Consider the following 26,063-nt stretch of genomic DNA (forward strand, 5'->3'; position numbering starts at 1 on the left):
AATATCTAGTGAGCGACAGTTTTCTGGGCGAAAACGCCTCGTTTGATGTCAGAGGTCAGAGGAGAATGGCCAGACTGCTTTCAGCTGACAGGAAGGCAACAGTAACAAGATAACCGCTCATTACAACCAAGGTATGCAGAAGAGCATCTCTGAATCCACAACATGTTGAACCTTGCTAGAGCTGCAGAAGGCTTCTCCAGTCAGCTAAGAACAGGAAACTGAGCTCTGAAGGTAAAATGAGGTCCATTCCAGTACTCACTACCTGTAACTAATGAATTGGCAAGCAAGTCTAACTTTGATGTTTAACTTCTTTTGCTTTTTGTGGAATTACTAATCAAGTGTAGCATTATACAGACGATAAAACATCAGTCTTTATGCTGCAGATCTGCTACAATCAGCCTGGGGAACTTGCACCTTTTATTTAGTTTCTCGAGGCTAAGTGATTATTTACAAACTCGTTAAAAACAAAAAAAGAAAAAGAAGCAGAATTACAATTTAAAGTTACAATCAGAACAAATGTTAATAAGTTTTAAAAGGGCCTTAAACATGAAGCACAGAAATGAAGAACAGATGAAATATGTAAAAGTGATGATAAAAGAGCTCAGCTGACAAGAGATTCGACAGGCCTCATTAGTTTCACACAGTATAGTTTAATTTTCATCTTTTTGTCATCTTCCCAAAGGCCCAAACAGTTCTGGCATTGTTTATGTAATAATGATACAGTGTTTTATGACAGTCTAGTGAAAGGCAACAGTGAACAGTTGTATTTGCACCAAATGAAAAGTCTTTTTTTTAGGTTTACGGAAATAAGACATTTATTGCTAAAGAACCACAGTCCCATAAACCTACGTCTATCATCTTTAGTCAAAGTATAAAACTCATCTGATGGGTTAGAGTAACAAAGTTTGGACATGGAATAAACTACTTCTCTTCAAGGGATTTAGTGTATGAGGACGTTTCCTGTCCAAAACCCTGAGGGGAAATCATTTAAGAGGTATTTAATAATTTGAGGGCGAAACCAAAATAATCTTAAATCTTCTGGAGGAGCAGTTTTCTATTTCTCACCGAGACACCATCTCTCATTCCTCCTCCCCTTCTGCCGTGAACTCGGATCTGTTAATGATCTCTTTGCCTACAGTCCTAAGTGGGAGCAGGCATCGTGCATGGCCTAGAGCAGCGTTACATGCCGTCACACACTCCAGAAGGGACTGCTTAACTGCGGTCTGGAGCACACTGGCATGAGGCTGCGGAATGTGCATACACTGGAAAGGGGGTGGGGTGGGGTTGGGACCCAGAAGAGAGAGGGGAAGCACAGCAGCGCCTCTTTCTACTCCTCACAGCTCTCCATATTTAGAGCACACTGAATGTATCTAATGAAGGCAGTCCATACTTTTTTCCCTTTTAGCGGGGCCGAACATCTGGCTCAGTGCTGTGCGAAAGTGCCGTAGTGGCATTCGTGCCATGTGCACCCTTTATTAGAGGCGGGAGCAGATCTAAAAATGGGATTGGGTGTGCGCGACGCTGTTAATCATGAAGCACAAGGCAGTCACATTTGCTTAGAGATATTCTGGTCTATTTAATTGATGCTCAAACGAACCTAACTGAACTGCACCGCAGGAAAAAAAATTGATGTGATTTTACAAAAAAAGTTTATTATCTTTAAAATGTTTTTACACTCGGTATGACAATGTGCTTACACAATACTTACAGTAGAGTTGGGTGAAATTTAATTTGTACATAGAAAAATAATAATTAAAAAAAAAGAAACACCACCAACAATAACAACTAAAAAACAAAAACACATGAACATCTCCCTGGCCACTTCATTAAAATAAATTGGCTGTGAGTCAGTGGGCTCCTAAGTTTCACTGACTGATATGGGAACTGCATCAGGAGGACTAAGCTGGTGAGGATGGGTGGGCTCACTGTGCTCCATCACCCTACTCTCCTGCATACAGCTTTGGTAATTTTACACAATATTTACACTTTTAATCACCAAATCATATTCCATTTACAAAGTGTCGGCTTAATTAAGCATTCCAAAAAACTATTATTCAGTATATTCACATATAAAGCAATGTACATATGTTGGAATTCTTTTTAATGCAATTTTATGCGATGTAAAATCGATGACCTAATGCTAAAGAAACAACTTTTAGTGCCAACTGTAAAAATCTCAGAAATTAATGAGCGACAGTTTGTCGACCAAAGTGTCTCAAATGTCTTGCTAGGACTAAGAGTGGTAAAAAGACTGAACACGTGGGATGTTTAGAAACGGTTAAAACTGCAATGCTACGACCTTCATTCTCAGAATCATTCCTGCAAGAAGAGGAAATCGGGCAGAACAAGTTGAGGAAGTGGGGCCGGACAAGAAACGAGGGGGTGGGGAAGTAACTGGACACACACCTAAACAGCATGTCAAACATAGCATTCAAACCCTGCTCCCATTATTACACATTAACTGATAAAAGTCAAGAAAAGATTGACCGCTAACTCCTTTTCGCCAGCCTGATTGCCACCGATTGATCCCTCAGTATACCGTGAGCAAAAAGCTCATCCCCGTGAGGGAAGATTACTTGAAGTAAGAAGATGTGGAAAATGTAGGGATTTCCATAAGGATCACTCTGACCTCAGGTTACATCATGCATTCATAAAACAACAGAGGCTCCAAAGTCTTGTGGTTAAGAAGGCAGGGTTTGCAGGAGTGGAAGCTTGGACCTCCACAGCCCATTTAAAAGCAGCACCAGATATGGTCAGTGGCAGGGGGGCTGAAGCGTGTACAGAGGGGGGAGAAAAAGGAGGCTGGGGAGGGAGAACTCGACTGTTCGGGCACGGATCCTTTTTTTTAAATTTTTTTTTTTTTAAACAGTGGAAAGTAACAACAAAACTTTGATAAATGTGATACCAAAGCTGATTCCTGTGAATGATCCTCATTCAGGGATATAACAGTTTAAAAACTGGAATTGAGGTGATCATCTGAGGAACTTTTAAGAGCCGCAAATGAAAAAAAACACAAAAACGCTAAAAAATAAAACAGTCAGTGAAAACAGTCTCTGTAGCACCCCTCAGTGTCATCGTCTGAGAACACTGCACCTGGAGTCTTGGGTTGGTCATCAACAACCAAGTCTCCCAGAGTCCGTATATCGGGGCTCCTGTGCGATCCGCAGGGCCTGGAGAACTTCAGCAGTGCAATTCGTAGACATAAATAGAAATAAAGAAACTACTTCACTGTTCAGGCTGGACAGTTCGTACATGTGGGAGTGAATGGAAAGGCAAATCTGTGCTTCTCCTGTGTTAGCGCAGAGCAAAGTGTAACATCTGTGGCCTGAAATGCTTCAATACACCTCTGTGTCCTCCTTGGGTCTGTACACGGCGCCGAATCGCTGCATGTACTTTTTGATGTATTCCTTGGTCTTGTGCTTCACATTTTCATTGCACTCGAGGTCCTCGGGATTCTTGCAAGCTTTCAACTCCTTATTCATAACTCCGTGAGTTAGCTAGAAGACAGAGCAGAAGTGAGGAAAGAGTTAGGCATTCATTCTTGCCCTCAAGTCTACAATAAACTGATATTGAAGTTGCGGTAGAGTGGTTAATCCCCTTTAGTGACTTTGCTCTTTATAATTTGACATAATACAATGCTGCAGTCTTTAAATGGGTGAAGCCTAAGTCGTCTTTCTGTTTACTGCGCCCATGTCCTCAGAGTCCTGGTATGTTCGAGTGGCAAACCACTCACATGCACTATCCATGGACCTACTGAGAATCATAATAGAAAAAAACCCCCACCGCCCTTTGAAGAGATGCTGGTTGAAAACAGCTTTTGAGAAGGAGCTAAAACAAAAGAGACAGTGATAATAGCTAGCATGTACAACATTTGTTCTGGAGGCAGAACACAAAAACATTTGGCTGGACGCCGAAATCGTGGGAGTTTAATTATTTAGTAATAGTTTGAAGGAAACTTTGAAAACTTTGTTTACATTAAATGCTGACCAGCATCCTCACTGTGCCGTGACCACACTAGGAAAGAAAGAAACGTTTGCTTTGTGGAAAACTTAATCCATGTATGAACACGGTTACCTTTCTAGCCAGGTGTTTGAAGTCTTCTGTGTTGCTGATGCGTCCAGATTTGCAGTCTGGCTTTCGATAAGGATTCAAGCATTGCACTATGAACTGTGACATCTGATTAACAAACAGGTATAAAGTTAAGTAATGTACAGAATTAAAAAAACAAAAACAAAACAGAAATGGCCGGACAGATTCACGACCATGCAGATCGAAGTGCAGACACTGTATATATGTTTAAAAAAGGAGTTAAAAACATTGCTCTTAACACAGTTTGTGGAAACTCTGACTCACCTCCTTGCGAAAGGTCTCTTTACTTTTCTTAGCGAGTTCACTGGAAGTGTCTGCTTCAGCCGTCTTTGTGGAAAACTACAACGTCATCATAAGAGAAACTCATTAACAGGCTTGTTTGCGGACAAATATAACTCTGAAATGTTGCGGACCAGAATTAGCACGCCACTTTGCAAACTGATTTTTCTATGCTGCAAACCCAACCCTAGCTTAGCTTAATTAAAACATTCCTACAAGTTGCAACGACAGCTACTGAGGTCAGTAGGGAGTAAATGCAGCACCTGTTCACCAGCTATTTGAAACAACGCAGGGATATCCTGCCAGGGTGCCGCTTCCTCTCTGGCCGCAGCCTTGCACAGCAAAGCCAAGCAGGCAGCAGTTAACTGCCTACACCCACTATGAAGCGGTGAGTATCAAGAACAAGCATAAAGGATTCACACACACACACAGCCGCACACACAGAGGAGGAATCCAGACAGTGAGACAGAATGCTTTGCAAGGCTAAAGCATGTGTCATAGTTTTGAGCCCTGGAAGTCGGCACCACCATTGTCTAAAGCCTACAGCTCACACACATGTAGCTGTTCTTGGATTATTGAACAACATGGATGTTTCACCTCAGTCTTGTTTGTTAAATGAACCAACACACCCTACGAATAAATCAAGGAATCTCTGTATGCGTGTCAGTGTGTGTCTTCTTTGTGTTTCTCAACAGCTGTTGTATCTCGTGAGTCGAGTTTGCCCGGATGATGCGTGGTCTCATTTCTGGGGTTTTGCATGCAGACAACACTTAAGACTTGTGACCTCCTACACGATGGCGTGTCTCTGTACTGTCACCACTTAAAATGAGAAAATTTACAAATAAACTTCCACCGACTCTCACGTCTACCTTTGCTGTGGGTTGCATGTCCGTCACTGTGCAAGTCTTTCAAAGAGACAGTTATGCAGTTAAAGCGTAAAACCCCAAACTGCAAATAAATGAAGGCTAAATCTCCCACATGGTTTCCATTATCTTTAAAGACAGGATAAAAAATGAAAGGGGAAAACAAAGGAAGCAGAAGAGAGGAGATGAGCTTAGGCATCGCCTCCTCTTTAGCCTTGAGGCTAAAGGACAGACAGCTGAGCAGGGGGCGGGGCGTTTAGACACACTCTTAAAATTTCTGTCTCTCTGTAGAGTGCGATGAAGCCATTTTGAGAGGTGTAGTCGCCGCCAAGTTTATAAGACTCGACAGAACGTGGTGTTGTGCTGAAGGCTTTTCTTCTTCTTCTTCTTTTTTTCTTAGTTGAGAAACAGCTGAAAGTAATCACTGGTGCAGCATCTTCAATTACCTCAAGGAGCAAACACTATAATCGTGTTTTGCATCCAAGCGCAAACTTTCAGGGGAACTAACGAAAAAGTAATGTGGATTCTTTCTCATTGTCAAACGAAGGAATGCAGAGATACTTTTCCACTCTGTGAAGACTGTTACTAAAACCAGCTGTTTCTGACCACCCACCTAAGATTAGATCACAACAGTTAACTTTTTTAAAATCTTTCAGTGAAGAGTAATCAATGTCAAAAGCTCACTTTGGAAGGATTTTCATCATAGGTGGGTGTTCCCAGGTCCATCTCTGATTCATGGTCCACACTAGTGTTGTCACTATTTCCTTCCCAGGTTGGTGGATCCCACTGTGTTTGCCTAAAGGGAAAATAAATAAATAAATGAAACGCAATATGCTTGTGAGGACTTTACTGAGGCACACACACAAAACACCCCTGCAACACAGTTTTACTAACCTTGTAACAATATGGTAGTAGTAAATTTTGCCTTCAGGGTCCCGAGCCACTTTCCAGTTGGGAGGTAGGACGATAGTTTTGGGTTTAGGGGGAGAAGGTGGAGGCAGGTCTATCACACTGTTGGGCACAATCATTTCCTGGAGAAGAAAATAAGTTTTAAACTTAGTATAGGAGGATCACAAAATATACACATACAGCTTCACTTTAATGTGTTTAAAAAGAGATCAAAAATTACTGACACAGCTTTCATTTAAAAACAAAAACAAAACAAATTGACATCTAATTTCTAATGTATATGGCCATTATGTAACAACTTAAATTTGTCACTATAACAACTGTAGTTTGAAGTCATACGTGTTTACATTCTTATAAACAAATGGGACCCATTTAGCTGGACTCTGTCTCATATTAAAAGGGACAGATGCATAATTCAGATCTATACCACCCCCTTGTGGCCACGACAATAGGGCTTGTTCAAAACCACAAACTCAACTGCCTTATAATATCCCTGTTTTACGTCTTGTCTGTTACCTGCTGAACAGTTTGAGATGTTACAATGGTGGTGACTGTGCCTCCCTGCTGCACCACCACTCCCTGCTGACCAGGATATACCGGCTGGCCATGTAGGTAGCTGGCTGTGGGATCAGTGTATGCCTTCAAAAACAAAGCACAATTAGATGGCAGTCTTACAGACGTTCAGAACCTCTTTTTTCTTTTTTAAGGAATAAAATAAAATATCCTCCTCTGAATTATGAGCTTAGTTTTCCCAACCCCCATCGAATTTGGGTCAAAAATATACTACAGATTGGTCAGGAAAAACATAATTTCCTTTATTAACCATCTTTTAAAAGACTGTCTTGTATTTTCATACAGTTCAATCACAATAAAGATATTAACATTCGCTTTTTTCTATATCAAGGAGTTATCTCTTGTATATCATAATGTAGGTTATTTATAAAAATTACACAAAAATCAAACGTGGGCAATGAGCAAATCTAAGAAAGGTAAAATGGACATTTGTATATGACCAGAGCAAGAAGATTACCTGTATGACTGGAGTGTTGGTCTGGGGGTAGGGAGCAGGGATGCTGTAGATTGTTTGGCAAGGCTGGCCCTGATAATAGATAGCTGTGGGAGTCTGACCCTGTCCCGGGGCTGTGGCATACTGCTGTGCAGGTTGTGTCTGCACAGTCACTGCCTGCTGAGTGGTGGGGTCCCAGAGAGTGGTGTAGCTCTGTTGGCCCTGTACCTGAGGGGCAGACTGGGCTGGTACCGACAGGACAGCTACGCCTGCATCCTGGGTTGCTACAGTTGGCTGGGCATAGTGCTGAGGGTTGCCAGAGGCAAGGTTTGCGGTAGTGACGTGCTGAGGGAGATTGGTGACTGGAGTGGTTTGGGGAGTGGAAGATGGAGAGGTCAGTCCTAGATCTGAGACGAGACGCTGGGGTGGAGTCTGTTCATAGTTGAGACTCGGCTCCACTGTAGGTGTTGGGAGAAGTACTTTGCCCGCATTGGGGTTGGAAGGATCCACAAAAGTCTGGATGGGATATCCAGGTGGGTACGTGATGAAACCAGGGCTGGAGGCATAGGCTAGAGCTGGGTCATAAGCCAAAGACTGGAGCTGCTGCTGCTGTTGAAGCTGTTGCTGCTTCTGTGCTTCCCGCTGGGCAACCTCCTGTTCAAACAGCTTCCTGCGCTCCTCTGTGGACAGTTTGTTGCGCTCCTTGCCACCAACTCCTCTTGGTGTCTTGCTGCTGTTAGATGGATCAAACCTTCACAATTCAGAGAACATGAGGACAGCTGAGTACCAAACCTTCACTAGGAGAGTTTGGGAAAAGAAAAAAACACTATGATTCGAGGACACAATCAACAAATAACACAAATTCCTACCGTTCCTCAGTGCGTCGGCTGCTCCTCTCATAGGATGAAGGTGGAGATGGCGAGCGTCTCCTCCGTCGCTCAGAGCTGCGCGGAGTTTTCTCAGAGCCTCGATCGCGGTCCCTGTCTCTGTCCCAATCTCGATCCCTGTCTCTGTCCCAATCTCGATCCCTGTCTCTGTCCCAATCTCGATCCCTGTCCCGTTCCCTCTCCTTCTCTCGCTCCCGTTCACGTTCTCGGCTTCCTGACGTGGTGCGTGGCGTGAAAGATGTATCTCGATCTCGGCTGCGATCTGCCAGAAAAATCTAATTATATTAAAAGTTATGCAAATAATGTTTCAAGCCAAACATAAACTTCGAGGTAACCGTACCTCTTCCTTCCTTATCTACTTGAGTCTTCTTTGGTATCCTGTACACCTCCTGAAAATAACAGAACTTTGACTTTGGAATACAATGATGAGAGCATCGCAAACATTTGGATGATACACATTTTATACATGTTTATCTATTTTCCTTTGAAGGCGACAACTTATGAATATACCTTTAGATCCTTCCAGCTTTCTAGAAGCCTAGCAGCCATGCCACTAATGTCGAAAACACTGAGCTGTGGTTCCTGACTCCTCTCACTCTCCACATCTGAGACACCTTCCTCTTCATCTTGAGAAGGCGTCCCTATCACTGATGGATCCACAGGGGTTGCTGTGACCGCTGAGGGAATCGTGGCCTCCGGGGCTTCAGCGATAGGTGGAACATCAGTGGTTGGTTCACCACTGTGTGGCTCACTGCTAGGCAGTGTTTTCTTAGCCTCTTCAGCCTCTGTCTGGGATTCCATAGTCTCTGAAGGCTGCTCAGGTGGAGCATCAGCAACACCCGTTTGACTGGATTGGGTCTCTGGCTCATGGACTTTAACACTGGGCTGGCCTTCTTCTAATTCTGCATTTTCTGTCACTGATTGGGTATCTTGAGGCTTCCCACTCTCTTGTGTTTCAACTGGCTCTTTTGCTGGTTCCAGCTCATCTGCCTGATCTTCACTTTTGACTTCTTTTATATCGGAGTCCTCTTCCACAACCAAATCAGGTTTTTCCTTCACCTCTTCAGTTGGAGGTTGAGGTTCACTGCTTGAAGTCATCGCTGCCTCTTCCTGTTTCTCTCCTATGACTTCTTTTCCCGACTCTTCCGCTGAATCTGTGGTTGGATCTGCAGCGTCCACCGGTGTGTCTGGCTTCAACTGCTTTCCTTCAGGAAGTCCTGCACGTGAATTTTCATCATCTTCCTCATCATCCTCCTCCTCCTCTTCCTCTTTCCCATCGGATGCTTTGCTAGCATCAGAAAGAGCGCTGTCCAGACTGTTTTCGCTGATGATTTTAAGGCGTCTGTACACAGCAGGCTTGGACGTGTCACTATCTAGTTCTGGTCCCATTTTAGCGGAGGAACCATCAGGAGTGTTGAGGGGAGTTTGGGCACGGGAGGTGTTCTCACTAGAGTAACCATCCATCTCAGTCTGCTGAGGAAGAGTTTTTGTCTGAGCCCACCGCTGAATGAAGGTCAGGACTCTGCTCTCCTCCAACATGTTCTTAGTTGAGATGGGCAGCACACTGAGGGTCTTCATGATCTGCAAACAAGGCAATCGCTGGTCAAACAGCAAGTGGCTGTGTATGGGCCATACAGTGATATATGATAACATTTTGACATATCTCACCTGTAATTGCAGTTTGATGTTGTTGGCACTGTTGCCTTTAGCTTCGGAAAGCTCCACCATGAAAATCCAGAGCAAAGACAATCCATGGTGGTCTAAGAACTGCTTCAAGCATGATGGATTTTGTGTATCCTGTACAAAACAAACATAACATGTTATAACCTAAAAAAGTAGATAAAAAAAAATCAACAATATAGACAACGTATTCACAGATCTAGTCATACTTGTATGAGCTTTAGACAGATGAGTTTCTGTTCCATCGTTTCCACTCGGACCATCAGTCTGCAGAGAGACACCACCTGTTTCTCATCGTATAAGCCTTCGCCATTCTCTAGTAATGCCTCCAGCTCTTCATCGACCTGTGAAAGGACAGCATAGAAACAAGAGTGAAGATACATTTTGGCATTTAAAACACTCCGTGTATACAACCTGTAGTTACAATGATGGCTTCTCATATTACACAAGGACAAAGTTTCAAATAATAAAGGTCAACTTATGTACTGTGCAAGTAATCACAGTGAGTCAAAATGCTTGGGCTGTTCTAAAAGCTCATTTCCCCCCCCCATTTCTGGCTCCGTTTGACGTCAAAGGGAGGGGATATCAAGGCACACAGTTCTGGCTCTGCCCCATCAACCTGCTGTTCAAAATGAGGGGTGAGGCACTCTGAAGAATTCCAGCTTAAATTGAGGGTGGCCTTAAAAGGAGGGTAGCTAAAACAGTTAGTTTCAGAGTGTCTACTGACATGCAATATAAGACAAGTATAAAAACTGAACTACAAATTATGCAGAGATATTCCAGCAGTGTCTAAATATTAAAAAAATAATAAGCTTGAAACAAACAGATCTAATCTAAGAAGCAAGTACAGGCATTGTAATACAGGCTGTTATGAATCCTCTACTGTAACTTTAACACTATGACTTCAAAGACCACTACAATTACCCTGTAAATGAGGCTGTGAATACCAAGTAGTCAAATATCCTGAAGTTCTGGTACATTACTAACACATTTTCACTATATTGCTGAAGCAGTTACTTATTATAGTGATCAAAAGGAAAAGAAAGATAACATTTTTTGCACTTTTATTGTGTAAACTTTTTAAAAACGGAACAGTTAATGAGTTCACAGCTTCTGTTGCCTTTTCTGATATGATTGATTTTGCATGAATATTTTCTAACAGGTTTATGTACCTGATTATTAAGAAGAGGAAAATAACAGTTGCACACAGCAGTGTATGCAGCTTAACAGTTCTCAGCACTCAATTTATACAAATTTGTAAGTCTTTCCCTCTCTTAGTTGTTGTGTATCAGTCACTAAAGTGCCGGCCTCCATGCAAACCTGTTAAAGCTACACTTAAAAGAAATGCCTTAAGACCTTTAAATATTACTAAAAGAACCGACCGTTGTGAGAGCACTCTTTCGACTGCGGTCTTTCTTCATCTTCCCACCAGCTGCTCGAACACTAACTCTGTTCTCCCCACCCAGGAAGCCTCTGCAGCTGGGTGCTCCACAGAAGCATTTCTGTGCTTCTTTCCTGCAGGGTACAATTAAACAGAGATGAAACCACCACTGCTAAACCATTCGATGAAAAGGTTAACCAGTCTTTCTTTTTGAGTCTATTCATATATTATACGTCGAACACAAAAATACAGTAACCGCGCAGGAACCGTACCCATATCTCTGAAACTGGTAGTCAAACGTGAGCTCAGTTCCTGCAGTAACAGCCTTGGTTGTGAAGAACCCAACTCGAAGCTGACCGTTGACTGTCCACTGAAACGATTAAAAAATTAAATAAAAAAACAAAACAAAAAAGTAAAAGAAACTAAAAGGATACGCCAAAGAGTTTTATTTTGCCACCGTACCTTTTGGGTTTCACAGTTGGGCTCGCAGCTGTGGTTCATGAACCGAGAGCAATTACCCTTCAGCGTTGCATCAATAATCTGAGAGAGGCAGTACAGCGTCAGCCGTTTCTTCCAGCCACCACAAATAACCATTAAAACCATTTACAGACGCCATTTGATGTGTTAAATCATCACTTACCTCGTTATTCTTCAGAGACATAAAATAGTAGTGGATGTTCTTATTGCGAGCGTACTCTTTCACCCTTGTTTTGAACTCTTTGTGGTCCAAAACCTCACCGCAGTATTCCAGTACAAAGGTGTTTCTAAGAAAACAACAAAAGCAGTTTCACATATATCACCACTGTTGTTTTTTCTTTCCACATGCATTTTTATCTAGTATAAGTCAGATCTTATAACCTCTTAGGAAGCACTGTCGAGGCCTTGTTCTATCGTTATGCAGTGAAACAGAGAGCCTCTTTTGTCAACTACTGAATGTTATTTTCTAAAAATTATTTCACAGCGTTCTATTAAAAACCAATAAGTGTCTTACGATGCCAAGTCTTTAGCTGCCCGTAGTCCCCAGCCCTTGTCTTCTGTAAGGATCACATCAAAGTCGGCATGTTGTTTCATCTGAAAGCGGCGATTAGAGCAGTAGGCTCCATTCAGGCACCGTGACGAACTAAGAAAAAAAAAAATCACATGGAAAAAAGATGTTACGAGAAAGACGTAAAAAGATTTGATTAACAAAACAGAAAAGGTGCTTAAAAAACTATGGATTTCCAGGTTCTTAATTAAGGAAAGTTGTAAAATATTTATTGATGTAAAAGATGCCAGCGGTTCAATAACCTTTATTACACTTACCACTCAATCATCAGCAGCCGGTTTAAACAGTCATCTCCGCATGCTAGTACGCCCCTTGCTCGGTCCTCTCTGGGTAGCACCGGGCACTCACACTGCATTCGTTTAATATCTCGATGAGATTTGCTTTTTTTCCTGCAAATTACAATTTAAAACTTTCAAAGATCAAGTCTGAAAATAATTCAACATTTTGCTAGGAAGTTACTCTTCACAAACAAACTTGATTCTCTGACGGGAATCATCTTACCTTTCTGTTAGGTACAAGTTCTCCTCAATCAAGTCAAAGTACGGAGGCATCTTTTTAGACTTGGCAAACTCTTTCCATCTATTTGCATCTTGAAAGTCCTGCAGAGTGAGTGATGGACGGTCCGCTGCAGATTTTACAAGAGTTTCTTTAGCGACTTCAGTATCTCCTTGACGGTCCCTTTTAGCTGCAGGGCCAGCCTCTGCCTCGTTGTCTGAATCGGACTCTATCTCTGGACGCCTTTTCTTGGGAGGGCCCCTTCCTCTGTGGGGCCTAAAACTGTCTTCTCTAGAGGGGTCGGGTACAGCAGAACCCCTGCTATTGCTGCTTATTTCATGACCTTGTACAAAGCTTGATGACCCTTGAGTGTTAGGCCCACTGCCCTCAAAAGCCGTTTTGCTACAACTTGATGATTTATCCCCACTGAAGTCGTCATGATCATTAGTGAGGGAGTCGGGTTGAATTTCGCCTGAAGGATCCTGATCAATGACATTTGCATGGAGGTAGTTTTTTCTGCTTGTCTGCATGTTTTGCGACTGCTGGATACAGGAAGCAGTACTTGGTCTGTGTTCTTGTTCCTTGGAAAAAGATCCTGACAGTTTAGTGTTTGTTAACTGAGGCCCGTGGCTGCTATCAGGCTGCTGGTACGTACTAGTAGGCTGTTCTGGTTGTGAGAAATCCCAACCCAGGTTGAATTCATGCTTCTCATTAATATTGTCAGCCCTGGAGAAATGATCTTGTTGGTAATGCACGTGCGTCCGATCTCCTCTGTTGCTCACATCATGTTGTTTGTGCCCTTGCTCACACTGTTTGGAATTATCACGCATGGGGGTGGAATCTGTGACACTTGCATGGGAACTGGTATGACCAGCAGTATAAGGTTGGGTACTGATGGAGGTGGAGGCCTCTGAGTGACTGGTGCTATCAATCATATTGCTCTGGGACTGACACAATGTACTATTACTGAGTGAATCGCTTATATCGGTCTGTGTTGTGGGTTGTTTTTTCTGTTGGCTAACTTGATTTGGGGGTTCACTAATATGTTTTTCAGCTGCTAAGGCATTCTGCTGTTGTAAAATATTCAAAGGTCCCCTCTCCTCTGTATTCATTGTTAGACAAGAATTCTTTGGCACCACTACTACAGAGTGCAACTGTTTTATAGCCTCGTCGCAATCAGAGTCATACTCTGAGTTATCGCTATCACTGGCCTCACTCTGTCCTGACGCATCCTGACTGGGAGACATTCTCTTACTCAGTTTGCTCTTGCTAGCACTGTCCTTGGATTTGTTTTCGGAATTTTCCTCATTTGAGTGCTGTGCTGTTGCTGCCGAGTTGATCTGTATCTTGTCATTTATGTGCAGTGGCTGATCTGTGTTTGACTTTTGAGAAGCAGACAGTTTGGAGTCACAGTGGTCATTGCTGGTGCTGGCTTGCGAAGGCTCACTTTGGTCTTTGCAATTAAAGGTCACGGGTGTGCTCTCTGATTGGACTTCCTGCTTTGAGATCTCCGTCTGCCTTACCAGTCTGGAATGTGTTACAGCTTCCTGCTGAATATCATCTTTAATATCACAGTCTTGTTGAGCATTATCTTTAGAGAACTCTATTTTTTTGACAGAGATCACCTTTTTAACAGTATTTAATAGTTTACTCTCTACACAAACAGTTCTCTGTGAATTTTCACTCTCCGAGGAATCCTGCCCAACAATATCCCACCGTGACTTTCGGGTACTACAGCTGCCTTTTTTTACATCGGTAGGTAGTGACTCTGGCGGATTCTCAGACTGAAGACAAGATGAATCAGATTTGACTGGCAAATTTGTGTCAGACTCTTTACTGACTGGCTGAGCTTCATCCAGCTCAACATTTTCTGGTTTAGTGTTTTGCTGGACAGCCTCTGTGACAGCTTTATCCACTGAATGAAGTACAGATTCTGGCCCAGTTGAACAGTAAAAAATTTCCTCGTCCTTATTGCACATTGTACTGTCATTACCACTACATAAATTTACGACAGATGCATTTGAGTTCACATGTGTTGGATCATTAGAGGAAAGGCTATCCTTCACATTAGACACGTTTTCCAGAGTAGAGTTTACATGCTTTAGGCTCTCGCTGTAAGTGACATCAGAGGCAATGTTATTTTCCATTTCAAGACCTGATTTTGCTTCTGTCTTAAGTGACAGTTCTTGCAAACCCTCACCACAAGACCCCACCTCCTTTTCATCTTTATTGCCATTTTCATTTTCAACCGGTTGGGAATCGGATTTTTCTTTTGAACTCTGAGAAAATGATTCTGTTGTGGTTGCACAAGATGGTGCTTTTCCAGGGCTATGAAATAAATCATCTGATTGTCTATCTTGCCCAGAAGATTTCACAGAAGATCTAGAGGGGACCTGTTTCGACTCTGGTCTACTGCTTTTCTTTTGAGAGTTTTTACAGTTCTCCAAGGAGCTGGAGCTTCTGTTGGATGACTGTAATTTGCCCTTATGATCCGTTTCAGAGTCACTGGGGCTGCTTTTTTGCCGTTTTTCATGTGTCTGAGAGTGTGTGTAACTACTGGAAGATGAAGATTTATTGTTGGCCTCTGACTTATGATGGCTGCTAGATTTACGGTGACTGGAGTCCAGATCAGGAGAACCCTTGCGTAGGGTATCAGAGTCCGATAACCGCTTTGTAATCCTTTCAGACTTTGAGGACTGTGTTCTTTTATCCAACTCTGAAAAGTGAGGTGAATCTACAGATTTTGAGGTTTTTTCAGATTTTGAGTAGGATGATGATTTTGACTCCTTATGTGAGCTTGAGTGGTTAGATGACCTACTGTTGTCACTTGTCCTCGACCTTGTTTTTCTGTGGTCATCTTCAGAGTCGGAACTGTCCCGAGTTCTGTCAGTCCGAGAGCGAGAACGTCTTCTATCCCTGCGTGGAGAACTCCTGTGCGATCTCCGGTCTGATTCATGATAGTAGGACCTTTCAGAACGCGATCCTCTGTCACTTCTAATTCTGTCTGATCTGGAGTGTGAAGAACTTGTTCGAGAACCTCTTGATCTAGACCGTGATCTAGATCTGGACCTTCGGCGATCTTTCTCTGATCGGGATGAGCGTGAAGATGTGTGTCTGGAATCACGGTCTGATTTCGAGTAACTAGACGACCTTTCGTAATTCTCTGAGCGCTTTGAGAAACTTTTTTCCCTTTCCTCTGCATGTGAACCAGAAGAAGATTTTCTTACATCTTTACTTCTGCTGTCAGAGTTTGTTTTACTTTTGGAATCAACTGATTTGTGGCTGGAAGACATCTGGGCTGAATCTCCATCAGATTCGGAGCCAGGGGGGGCACTATCTGACTGTGACCTGGTTTTCCTTTTGTGTATCTTTTCATCCTGCTCAGTACTGCTGGATGTCTCCCCATCTTTTCCTGAGGAAGCAGCTGGTTTCTTGAGGCTTGAGGTTTCTCTCGTCTCAGAGGTTTCAGTGTGAGCACTTTCAGAGGGACAGGTGCTGATGAGACTCTGGGGTGCTGGGAGTTCATTCTGAAATAGAGAGGTGTGCGGCTCTTCTGGCATAACTGACTGTTTCTCTTCAGTCACAGAGTCATTAAGAATTTGCTTCTTGAAATGCATCATTTTCACTTTAGTAGCTGTGGGGACTGGCGTCTGAGGTGTCTCTGTTTTTGATACTGGCACCAAGGGTGTCTGCCTTTGCTCAGTTTTGCTGTCTGCACTCTTTCCAGGTTTTTCGGAGGTTGACTGTGACGAGGCAGCATGAGGATCTGACTTATCAGGACTGGGAGGGATGAAGAACGAGCTTTGGAGTGGCTTCTTTGTCTGTGAGAAGCTGAAGGACACTTTCTGACGACCCTGATCTTCTAAGTTGACCTTCATCTTGGTCCCTTTAGGCAAAAGGTGGTTGGACAGCATGACTCTGGGAGACAGGCTTTTGATTAGAGCTGCTTTAGACAGGCCCTCCACCTTTACCTACAATACAAGAGAAAACACATAAACGTGCTGCCTCAGTTCTTTTATATAATAAAAAAGGCTGTAAAATGCTGATAAGACCGCAGATATTTATAGTCATTAATTATATTTAGTTAACTTACCGATGCACCACTCCCTTCCTCTCTGGATTTACATAAGAGCAATATGGGAAAGTAGAAGAAAGGAAAGTCAGAAATTAATTTACAATCGTAAAAGTAAAGAAAAGAAACTTTAAGATTAAAGCCAAAATTATCAGGGTAAACCTGCGGATGTAAACATTTACCTGAAAATGTTCTCTGGACTAATGACAAATGACTTCAAAACAACTGTTGCCCAATCTGAAACAGTGGTTCAGTATCTTTCACTCATTGCCCAATATTCTCAAGTTCAAAGGGAATGCTATGCCAAGTGTATTAACACTTCTGATTTCTATCAGAGTTAAATTAATAAACAGACAGAAATAAACAGACTCAAGTTTCATTTTAACATTTTAAATATAGCGGACAGGGAATTAGCTTACGGCAGCCATGTGATCATATGTGTTTAGACTACTAGTGGCAAACAGTGTTAGGCAGTAATGGATTTCACCGATAAATAAATGAAATGGAAGTGCTGAGACTGTCAGGTTAACTGACCTAGACATGTCACATACATCTAAGGGGGGGGGGGGGGGGGGGGGGGGGGGGACAGGGACAGGAAATTGCTTTACATTACATAACTGCTCAGATCAACTTTAAATAGGTTTCCTCAAACCCACCAAAGTTTGAGGAAGCCTGCTAAGCAAAAAATAAACTTCAGCATGTGATGTTGAATACAATAACATTTCTGAGGAAAGTTACATTTTATCTAAATGCACTGTCTTTTGGATGCCTAATTCTCACATAAGTATATACATATATATATATTATGTCTATATAATTCCAAATTCCTTATAAAGATGCCTTTGGTGTAGAAGAATGTGACATAGTTGGAACGTACCCATGCAAACATGGTATGAGCATGCAAACTACAACCAGATGAACAGAACAGACATTCAGCCTCTGAGCCTGTTACTCTGAGGGCAGAACAATGAGCTACTATGCAGAGAAAAACTAGAAAAGCTAACAAAAAAACTGCATGTTCAATCAGATTACTAAAAGCTGACTAACTTGCAAGATCAGTTTTAAAGGTTTTAGTTTTCTGCTAGGGAAAAAATTGATACAGCATAGTATTGTCATTTTGCTTGGTGATATTGTATCTAGAGCAGGGCGATATGGCCAAAAATATTTATCACGATATATATTTGAAAATTTGCGATAACGATATAACCGATGATATAATTGATGCGAGACAAAATACAACTCCACAACATTACTAGCACAAAAAGACAACCTTCCATTTATTTTCACTTAAACAAGAAGCTGGTTTTTATGTACATTAAAGCTTTATAAAAATGTAACAGTGCAAATGCAAATTCCTTGCTGAAAGTTTAACCAAAAGGCATTTCCAGTAGAAATGGGCTGACATATCCTGAGCATAACCATGTATAATATCCACTGAAGTTAAAAAGAGGTGCTTTGCAACATTAAACTGCAGTGTGCAGTACGCATTTTTCGGACCATACGGTGCACGGGATTATAAGGCACATTAAGCGAAACAAAGCAGTCAGATAAATCAAACTTTATTAAACTCATTCTTCTTGCTTCCTCCACTTCTGTACCATTGATTCATTAATGTTGAATTCTCTGGCAGCTGCTCTGTTCCCATGTTGTTGCAGTATATTAATGACTAACCTCGCATTGTGGATGGATTATCTCAGTTGTTCTCCTGACTGAAGTTTGGTCCGTTTACAGCATCCTGCCATGCGATTGCATTTGTCTCTAACCATGAAGAACCTTCACGTTAACTTTTATAAGTGGAAAAGTGTTAGTGTTCGTCCTCCAGCTTCACTGTTTATGTTATGCTAACATAGCTGTGTCGCTAGCGATCACGTAGCACATCATTATATACCAGCTAGCCCAACTTCAGTAACCCTACAAACATCACTGCTGTTTAGTTTCCTGTCTTCATTTATGTTGGAAGTGATAGCAGAGCTGTACGTTTGATTTTTTTCAGAAATCTCTCAGTCAGAACATGCAATATCATGCTTAGGTAACTAGCGAAACTAGCGAGCTAACTTCCGCTAGCTTCCTGCTAACGTCTAACTCCGTTAAATGTAATAACTTTTGTTTTCATGGATGCCTGGAAGTTAAACTTTATAGTTACACCTGGTAAAGCAGCAATGCTGATCGTTTTATTAAAGATGAAAGAATTTAGACAGTTTTTAACTCTAAGTGATGCTGCAGTGTTGTTTGACCTGAAGCATACGGAGTTTAGGAACCAGATTACTCCCAGATTTAAGAGCATCTTAGTCCGACAAATATGACAATAACAACGGCCGCTTGCATGTTCTGCAAAAAATGTGCTTTGTTGTGTATCTGACAGACAAACACCAAACCAGTTCCACATCACGGAAGTTGCACCGTTTTTACAAACCAATTCTGGATCATCTGTTTCACTCAACAATCGGCCATGTGCGTATGAAAACAAAGGCACCGCGCATGCGCGTTTTACTCCCATTCTATCGCGATATTTCATTTTCCTATCGTTGCCTAACATTATACCGGTATTACCGTGAACGGTATAATATGGCCCAGCCCTAATTGTATCAACACAAGAACAGCAAATAGCAATTTTTTTATTAGATAAATTCAAATACTCTGGGAATATTACAACAAGATGCAGACGATATCGATGCAGACAGCAACACATATGATTTTCAACATTATTTGATCACAACTAATTCCTGTATTATCAGAAACAGATTGCATGCAAATGCCAGCTTGCCCTCATTCAATTGCAGACTGACAGACAACGGTCTGACTGGTTTTTCTTTGAAAAACTGACGGAACCAGCTCAGTGTTCCTTCAGTGGGCTGGTTTCAGTTATTATGCAAATATACTGTTTATAAAATTGGGGAAACCTGCAGTCAGCTGAGACTGAAGAAGTCACTTGAATGAGTGACGGAAAGTTTCTCCCACTGAAAACGCTACGTCCAGATGAACAGAATCAACTTTTGGAGAAATTGAAGTGAGACAACTTTATCTTAGTGGATGAAACAGATATTGACAAAGTTTAACTTTGAGGACATCATTCGCAGTTTAAAAATTATGAAAACTAACAATATATATTATTGCAATGCTCAGAATTTCGCAAAATTAAAAAAAAAATAATAATAATCACAAAAATATTGTATCATGAGTGAAGTATTGTGATAATACTGTATAGTGGAGTGTCTGGTGATTCCTGCCTCTATTGTTTACATTTCCTGCTTATTTCGAAATGATTTCTGTCAGACATAAATAAAAGTTCAACTCTCTCTGAACTTCCAAAAGTGATCCAGCATTGCATAACACCACTTCTCAACACCACTTCTCAACCAAAACAAAGCGCTACGGCTACTAGGGCTGGGCCATATTATACCGTTCACGGTAATACCGGTATAATGTTAGGCAACGATAGGAAAATGAAATATCGCGATAGAATGGGAGTAAAACGCGCATGCGCAGTGCCTTTGTTTTCATACGCACATGGCCGATTGTTGAGTGAAACAGATGATCCAGAATTGGTTTGTAAAAATGGTGCAACTTCCGTGATGTGGAACTGGTTTGGTGTTTGTCCGTCAGATACACAACAAAGCACATTTTTTTGCAGAACATGCAAGCGGCCGTCGTTATTGTTGTATTTGTCGGACTAAGATGCTCTTAAATCTGGGAGTAATCTGGGTCCTAAACTCCGTATGCTTCAGGTCAAACGAACACTGCAGCATCACTTAGAGTTAAAAACTGTCTAAATTCTTTCATCTTTAATAAAACGATCAGCATTGCTGCTTTACGAGGTGTAACTATAAAGTTTAACTTCCAGGCATCCATGAAAACAAAAGTTATTACATTTAACGGAGTTAGAAGTTAGCAGGAAGCTAGCGGAAGTTAGCTCGCTAGTTTCGCTAGTTACCTAAGCATGATATTGCATGTTCTGACTGAGAGATTTCTGAAAAAAATCAAACGTACACCTCTGCTATCACTTGCAACATAAATGAAGACAGGAAACTAAACAGCAGTGACGTTTGTAGGGTTACTGAAGTTGGGCTAGCTGGTATATAATGATGTGCTACGTGATCGCTAGCGACACAGCTATGTTAGCATAACATAAACAGTGAAGCTGGAGGATGAACACTAACACTTTTCCACTTATAAAAGTTAACGTGAAGGTTCTTCATGGTTAGAGACAAATGCAATCGCATGGCAGGATGCTGTAAACGGACCAAACTTCAGTCAGGAGAACAACTGAGATAATCCATCCACAATACGAGGTTAGTCATTAATATACTGCAACAACATGGGAATAGAGCAGCTGCCAGAGAATTCAACATTAAGGAATCAATGGTACAGAAGTGGAGGAAGCAAGAAGAATGAGTTTAATAAAGTTTGATTTATCTGACTGCTTTGTTTCGCTTAATGTGCCTTATAATCCCGTGCACCGTATGGTCCGAAAAATGCGTACTGCACACTGCAGTTTAATGTTGCAAAGCACCTCTTTTTAACTTCAGTGGATATTATACATGGTTATGCTCAGGACATGTCAGCCCATTTCTAGTGGAAATGCCTTTTGGTTAAACTTTCAGCAAGCAATTTGCATTTGTACTGTTACATTTTTATAAAGCTTTAATGTACATAAAAACCAGCTTCTTGTTTAAGTGAATATAAATGGAAGGTTGTCTTTTTGCGCTAGTAATGTTGTGGAGTTGTATTTTGTCTCGCATCAATTATATCGTCGGTTATATCGTTATCGCAAATTTTCAAATATATATCGTGATAAATATTTTTGGCCATATCGCCCTGCTCTAACGGCTACCACACATTCTTAGAGCTGAATGAAATAAGTGGATATTTCAGTGAAGACCAGAACAAAAAATATTTAGGATTCACTTTTTTCACTTTTTTTTTTTTTTTTTTAAATATGCAGGCCTTATTATATCTAGCTGTGATGCTCTTGTGGGCTGACCCACATCCATCTTTAGGCCCCCACTGGTTATGTCGCAAGCCAAACATGACGTCACCACAGCCCTGTCACCATTTACACCAGCACTGAGGGGGCACCAGATTCACTGCAGTATTCTCCTGAACGACAGGTGCTGCCACACAGACAAAGCCTATACGACAGCATTGGTATGGGAGTAAAAGACGACGAAAGGGGAATACTTTCTCCAGAAAGTCTCAACTTTCCAAATCTCTGAGCTCCTGCACTGATAAATCACTGAAATGCCGATAAAACCCATGACCATTGAAAACGTGTGTCTTCAATCTGGCTGCCCCCAACTACACAAGGGTTAGAAAAACCTAAGAAGTCCACGGCTAACTGAAACGACACCAAAGCGCAGCTCGCCTATGCGGATATGACGTCACTTATGGTGCGCGTCACCATTGACAAGGGTGACAACGGCGGGTCTAATAGGCCCTTTACACAGTGTATTCTGTGCTTTACCATACCGAAGGACAAAGCATTCAGATTTCTCCCCTTTTTACTGCAAGTAAGATTTTTTTCTGGCAGTACGAGTTTCTTTCATCACTCTTTCAATAGAAACACCGAAAAGAATAACAGTTGGTAAGATAATTGTGGAATGTCCATGAATTTAAATGTTTCGAAACTTGTTCTGAAATAATTACGTTCTACTAAATGGATTCATATTCATTTCTAACCCTGAACTTAAATAAATAGAGCTCACATACAATGACACTGAGAGTGAAAAGGGGCGACTGGTATGCAACTCCTGTTTCAGTGGCATAGACTACAGAACAAGGGGTTTGGCACACCATTGGGCATTCTTTTCTCATCGCCATGTTGCTGTTATATATCTTTACTGTCTTTACTGAGACTGGTAACTGGTGTTCCAAAACAACAATAAAAGCAAAGAAATAAAAGCGGTCAACATATAAGAAAACTTAATGTGTGACTTTTTATTCCCTTTCTGCTTTTAATAAAATGTGTCTGTTTTCTTTGGGCAAAGCTTGATATGGGTGATGGGAAAAATGGGTCATTTATTCCTTTAGGATTTCAATTTTCTTTTTTTTCTCCTGTGACCTTCAAACTGAGACACATGCGCTGGGACATTCAGTAATACAGAAAGAGCTATGAAATGCAAGAATGGGGAATAACAACTGGTTCCTGTTAAGAACTGCTTCCAAATAACCCCATTAGCTCCATTGGAATTAAATGCTTCCAAGCCAATCATTTTTCATTAATTAGTGCTGCCATGTATTCCTTACAGTTGCCCGTTACAAAGAAAAACAAAAAACAAAATAATAACAAAGAGTGGAGTTTTTGCTCACCTCAGTCAAATCCAAGCCATATTTTCTACTCTGTCTCTGCACTGAAAAGATAATAAATCAGTTACACTGATGCTAAAAACATGTGTAGGACTACTTTTTTCCCTGTAAAGATTGAATCTGGAATCAATAAGGGCAATCAATTAAAAAAAAGATTATAACACAGGTTTCAATGAATATCTTTCCCTTTGCAAACAGCTTTCTTGTAATTTTTTTGTAATTGTAATTTACAAGCATCTAATCTTTTAAGCTGATAAATAAATTATAAAAAGAAAATGAAAAATATATGGTTAAAAAAAATACATCTTCAGGTAACAATTTCTATTCAATTTGTTCGATATATATATATGACTTGTTTGTTTTTTTCTGCTTTTACTGTCCTGTATTACCACAACAAACTTTAAGGAACTGTGTATGAACTACAAAAAACACACCATCTAGACAATGACTGACAATTAATAAATAAACAGATGAAAGGATGTGGAAAAAGCACAGAACTTATGAGTTGCATAAGACACTTTAGTGCTTAAATTAAAAAAAAAAAAAGAAGCTCTTTATATGAACAATAACATGGCGGTGGATGGGTTGACGTAGAAGTCAAAATGTTTTAAAAGTAGCGTGCCAGACTATATTCATAAACATAACACAACTTGGTAAGCATTCTACATTTTCTGCTGTCTAATACCTGATCTCTGACTTGTGCAGAGCGTCCATAGAGAAATTCGTCTAGGATTAGTAGGCCTGAAGGGGCTGCTGGCCAAGAATAATCCAAATCAGAGAAATGAGCCCTCCAAAGTGACGCCACACCTGACAAAAAGAAAGACAAAGCAATGAACTAAGTCTCTCTGTATCCACAACAGCTAATCACTCAGGAACTTGTACACTTTTGACACCATTAAAATCTCAGTAAAGTTCCTGCTAATGACACAATAACTGCAGTATTTCACAGTTTGTCTCTGTTGTCCAACACACATTGTATATTCAGCACACAACGTCAGAAAGCACATTGTGTCACATGCATTAAAGCGTTGCACAGTAACGACTTCTGCAGACCCGCCTTCCTTTCTGTTATCTATCGATGCAATGTGGCCGTACCTCGTCTTACTCCCATTAGACATGGACCCCCTCCCCCCAATTTAAGTACATTTGGCTGTAAATTTCCACTGTTGTTGCTTCAGCTGATCAACATATAGGAAGTTACGTTCGCCAATTGTTTATTAACAGCAAGTTTCATGGTCGAAGATAAATGGAAAAACATGGATGGATGCAGGGCGGGCATTAGAAGATGCAGCTGATTATTAGACACGGCAAAGACAAGCATGCGGACTACATAAAACAAAATGCTGTTTGCAGAACAACGATTTATGTGAATGACCACATCGACACTGTAATGGGACAAACAAATCGTGACTGAATGCAAACTGAGTAACTACACTTAAGCATGGCCTGTGCAGTGAGTGTATGCAGCCAAAACATGGCCTTTAAAAAGACAGCCACTTCTAGAACTAGCTAAATTATTGTTCTAAAGCAAATAATTTAGTCTGCTATTTTTTAAGGATTGCTTACACTAACACTGAGAAGGCAGAAAACACGTCATACCTTAGTTATTAGACCGTGATGATAATTTGCTAAAAAATATAATAGCTGAGCTAGCTTGGGTAGGTTAGCAGAGATTTCATGGGCCGTCTTTAAAGACAGCAGGAGCATATTCCTTGTGTATAACGTAGGCTATTACTGTCGACTAGCAAACAGTTGTGTACTTTGACATGCTAGAAGTAAGGCTTTTAGTGTGTTTTCGGGTGCCTGTCAGGGGGTTGAACAATCACATTTGCTTCTGTAAAGGGCTAGCATCAGCAGCTAACACTAGCTGTGTTAGCTTTGCCTCGCTCTGTAGGCTAACGTGGCTGTCGTAAACTTGTTATACTTTGAGCTTTACCTGGTGTGTTCACTCAGAATAATGGGGGTTTTTTCGACAGTGTGAGCACCTTACCTTTGTAGTTTTTTGACACGGAAGAAAATATATGACATTCACTTCTATTTTAGGATACAATGGACCCCTATAGTGGAGTCTGTGACCCGGCTTTGCTAGCATGATAGCTAATGTTTTGTTTTGTAGTAAGGTGGTTTCACCAGAAATAAGGACCCGCTAAACAACCGGGACATGCTCACGAGGTACTCACTTTACGAAGTGTTTAAGGTCACAGGGATCCCCCATCTTCGAAATCACCGGTGATCGGCTTTCTAAAACATCAGGCAGCAACGTATACCGACGTTAAATCCATACGGAGCTGTCGGAAATGGTCGTCGGCTCACTGGCTCCGCTACTGCTGCGCCCTAGCTTCAGCATGGGTGAATGGTGGTACGACCGAGCCAGAATGCGCTCACATAGTTAGCGAAGAGTTGTGGGAGAGCTCTAAAACACAAATGATAGCGAATGCAGCGCCTCGGGAAGTGTTTAAAATGACAAGACTAACAGTCTGATCCCCCAACGAAGTCTTTTGAGCATGTGTTTTAGCCACTTTTTATTTGTATCAGCCACTAATCGAGTGCCTCTGTTTCTGAGGCTTCTCTGTTCAGCATCACATGATATGGGTGCACAGCTGGCGCGAACCCCGGAGCGCACTGCGGCTCCTACGAGTCAAACAACCAGTTAAAATTTCAAAAAGGCAGGCCTTGTTAGAGAGCATCACACAGTGATTAAAATCTCAATAACAGAGACCTTGGTCCTTTGATAAACATTATACTTCATGCTTCATTTATTTGATGTTGTTTATCATAGTCTATTATTTGATTGATTACTTTTTGTGCTGCCTATTCAGTTTTTTTGTCATCCACTGGAACAATTTGAACTGCACTAATGTGATTGTGGAGGTAGTCATTGTGTAGGACTGGACTCTCACACACGTCACCACACATTTCCTATAATCCTATAATTCCTATAATTTATAATCCTTATCTTTATAATCTCTTCTGCTATTTGCACATTCTTTACTGTAAATTCCTAAGTTAATTTGTACATTTTTGTAGTAACCTGAAAATTGTAAATATTGTAAA

At 41.3% G+C, this 26,063-nt stretch overlaps 1 protein-coding gene across 3 annotated transcripts; it reads right to left on the minus strand.

The window, feature by feature from the left end:
• Positions 1-418: 418 nt before the first annotated feature.
• On the minus strand, positions 419-25,618 carry setd2 (SET domain containing 2, histone lysine methyltransferase). 3 transcript variants are annotated; one of them, XM_080895941.1, is made up of 22 exons: positions 25,190-25,618; positions 23,695-23,816; positions 16,728-16,749; positions 12,641-16,605; positions 12,397-12,528; positions 12,086-12,214; positions 11,735-11,858; positions 11,557-11,634; positions 11,367-11,464; positions 11,096-11,228; positions 9,923-10,057; positions 9,702-9,830; positions 8,544-9,614; positions 8,374-8,422; positions 8,016-8,295; positions 7,171-7,897; positions 6,657-6,779; positions 6,126-6,262; positions 5,916-6,027; positions 4,354-4,428; positions 4,075-4,176; positions 419-3,497 (listed from the first exon to the last, which is right to left on the minus strand). In XM_080895941.1, the coding sequence occupies exons 2-22, from the start codon at positions 23,721-23,723 to the stop codon at positions 3,336-3,338; spliced, it is 7,812 nt and encodes a 2,603-aa protein (XP_080752067.1). In that variant the 5' UTR covers positions 23,724-23,816; positions 25,190-25,618; the 3' UTR covers positions 419-3,335. The 3 variants fall into 3 exon arrangements, with proteins under 3 accessions (XP_080752067.1, XP_080752068.1, XP_080752066.1); XM_080895942.1 differs by lacking the exon at positions 25,190-25,618 and adding an exon at positions 23,013-23,053; XM_080895940.1 differs by lacking the exon at positions 23,695-23,816.
• Between the last annotated feature and the right edge of the window lie 445 nt (positions 25,619-26,063).

Source organism: Rhamphochromis sp. 'chilingali', assembly GCF_963969265.1.
Source record: "Rhamphochromis sp. 'chilingali' genome assembly, chromosome: 11".
In the NCBI taxonomy this organism is placed as follows: Eukaryota; Metazoa; Chordata; class Actinopteri; order Cichliformes; family Cichlidae; genus Rhamphochromis; species Rhamphochromis sp. 'chilingali'.

Coding starts and splice junctions, on each gene's coding strand:
- setd2 (XM_080895940.1), bottom strand. CDS start 25,224: ATGGGGGATCCCTGTGACCTTAAACACTTCGTAAA. Junction 6,780..7,170: donor CCAACACTCCAGTCATACAG/GTAATCTTCTTG, acceptor TTGTTTTTGAAG/GCATACACTGATCCCACAGC. Junction 4,177..4,353: donor AAGAGACCTTTCGCAAGGAG/GTGAGTCAGAGT, acceptor TTTGTTAATCAG/ATGTCACAGTTCATAGTGCA.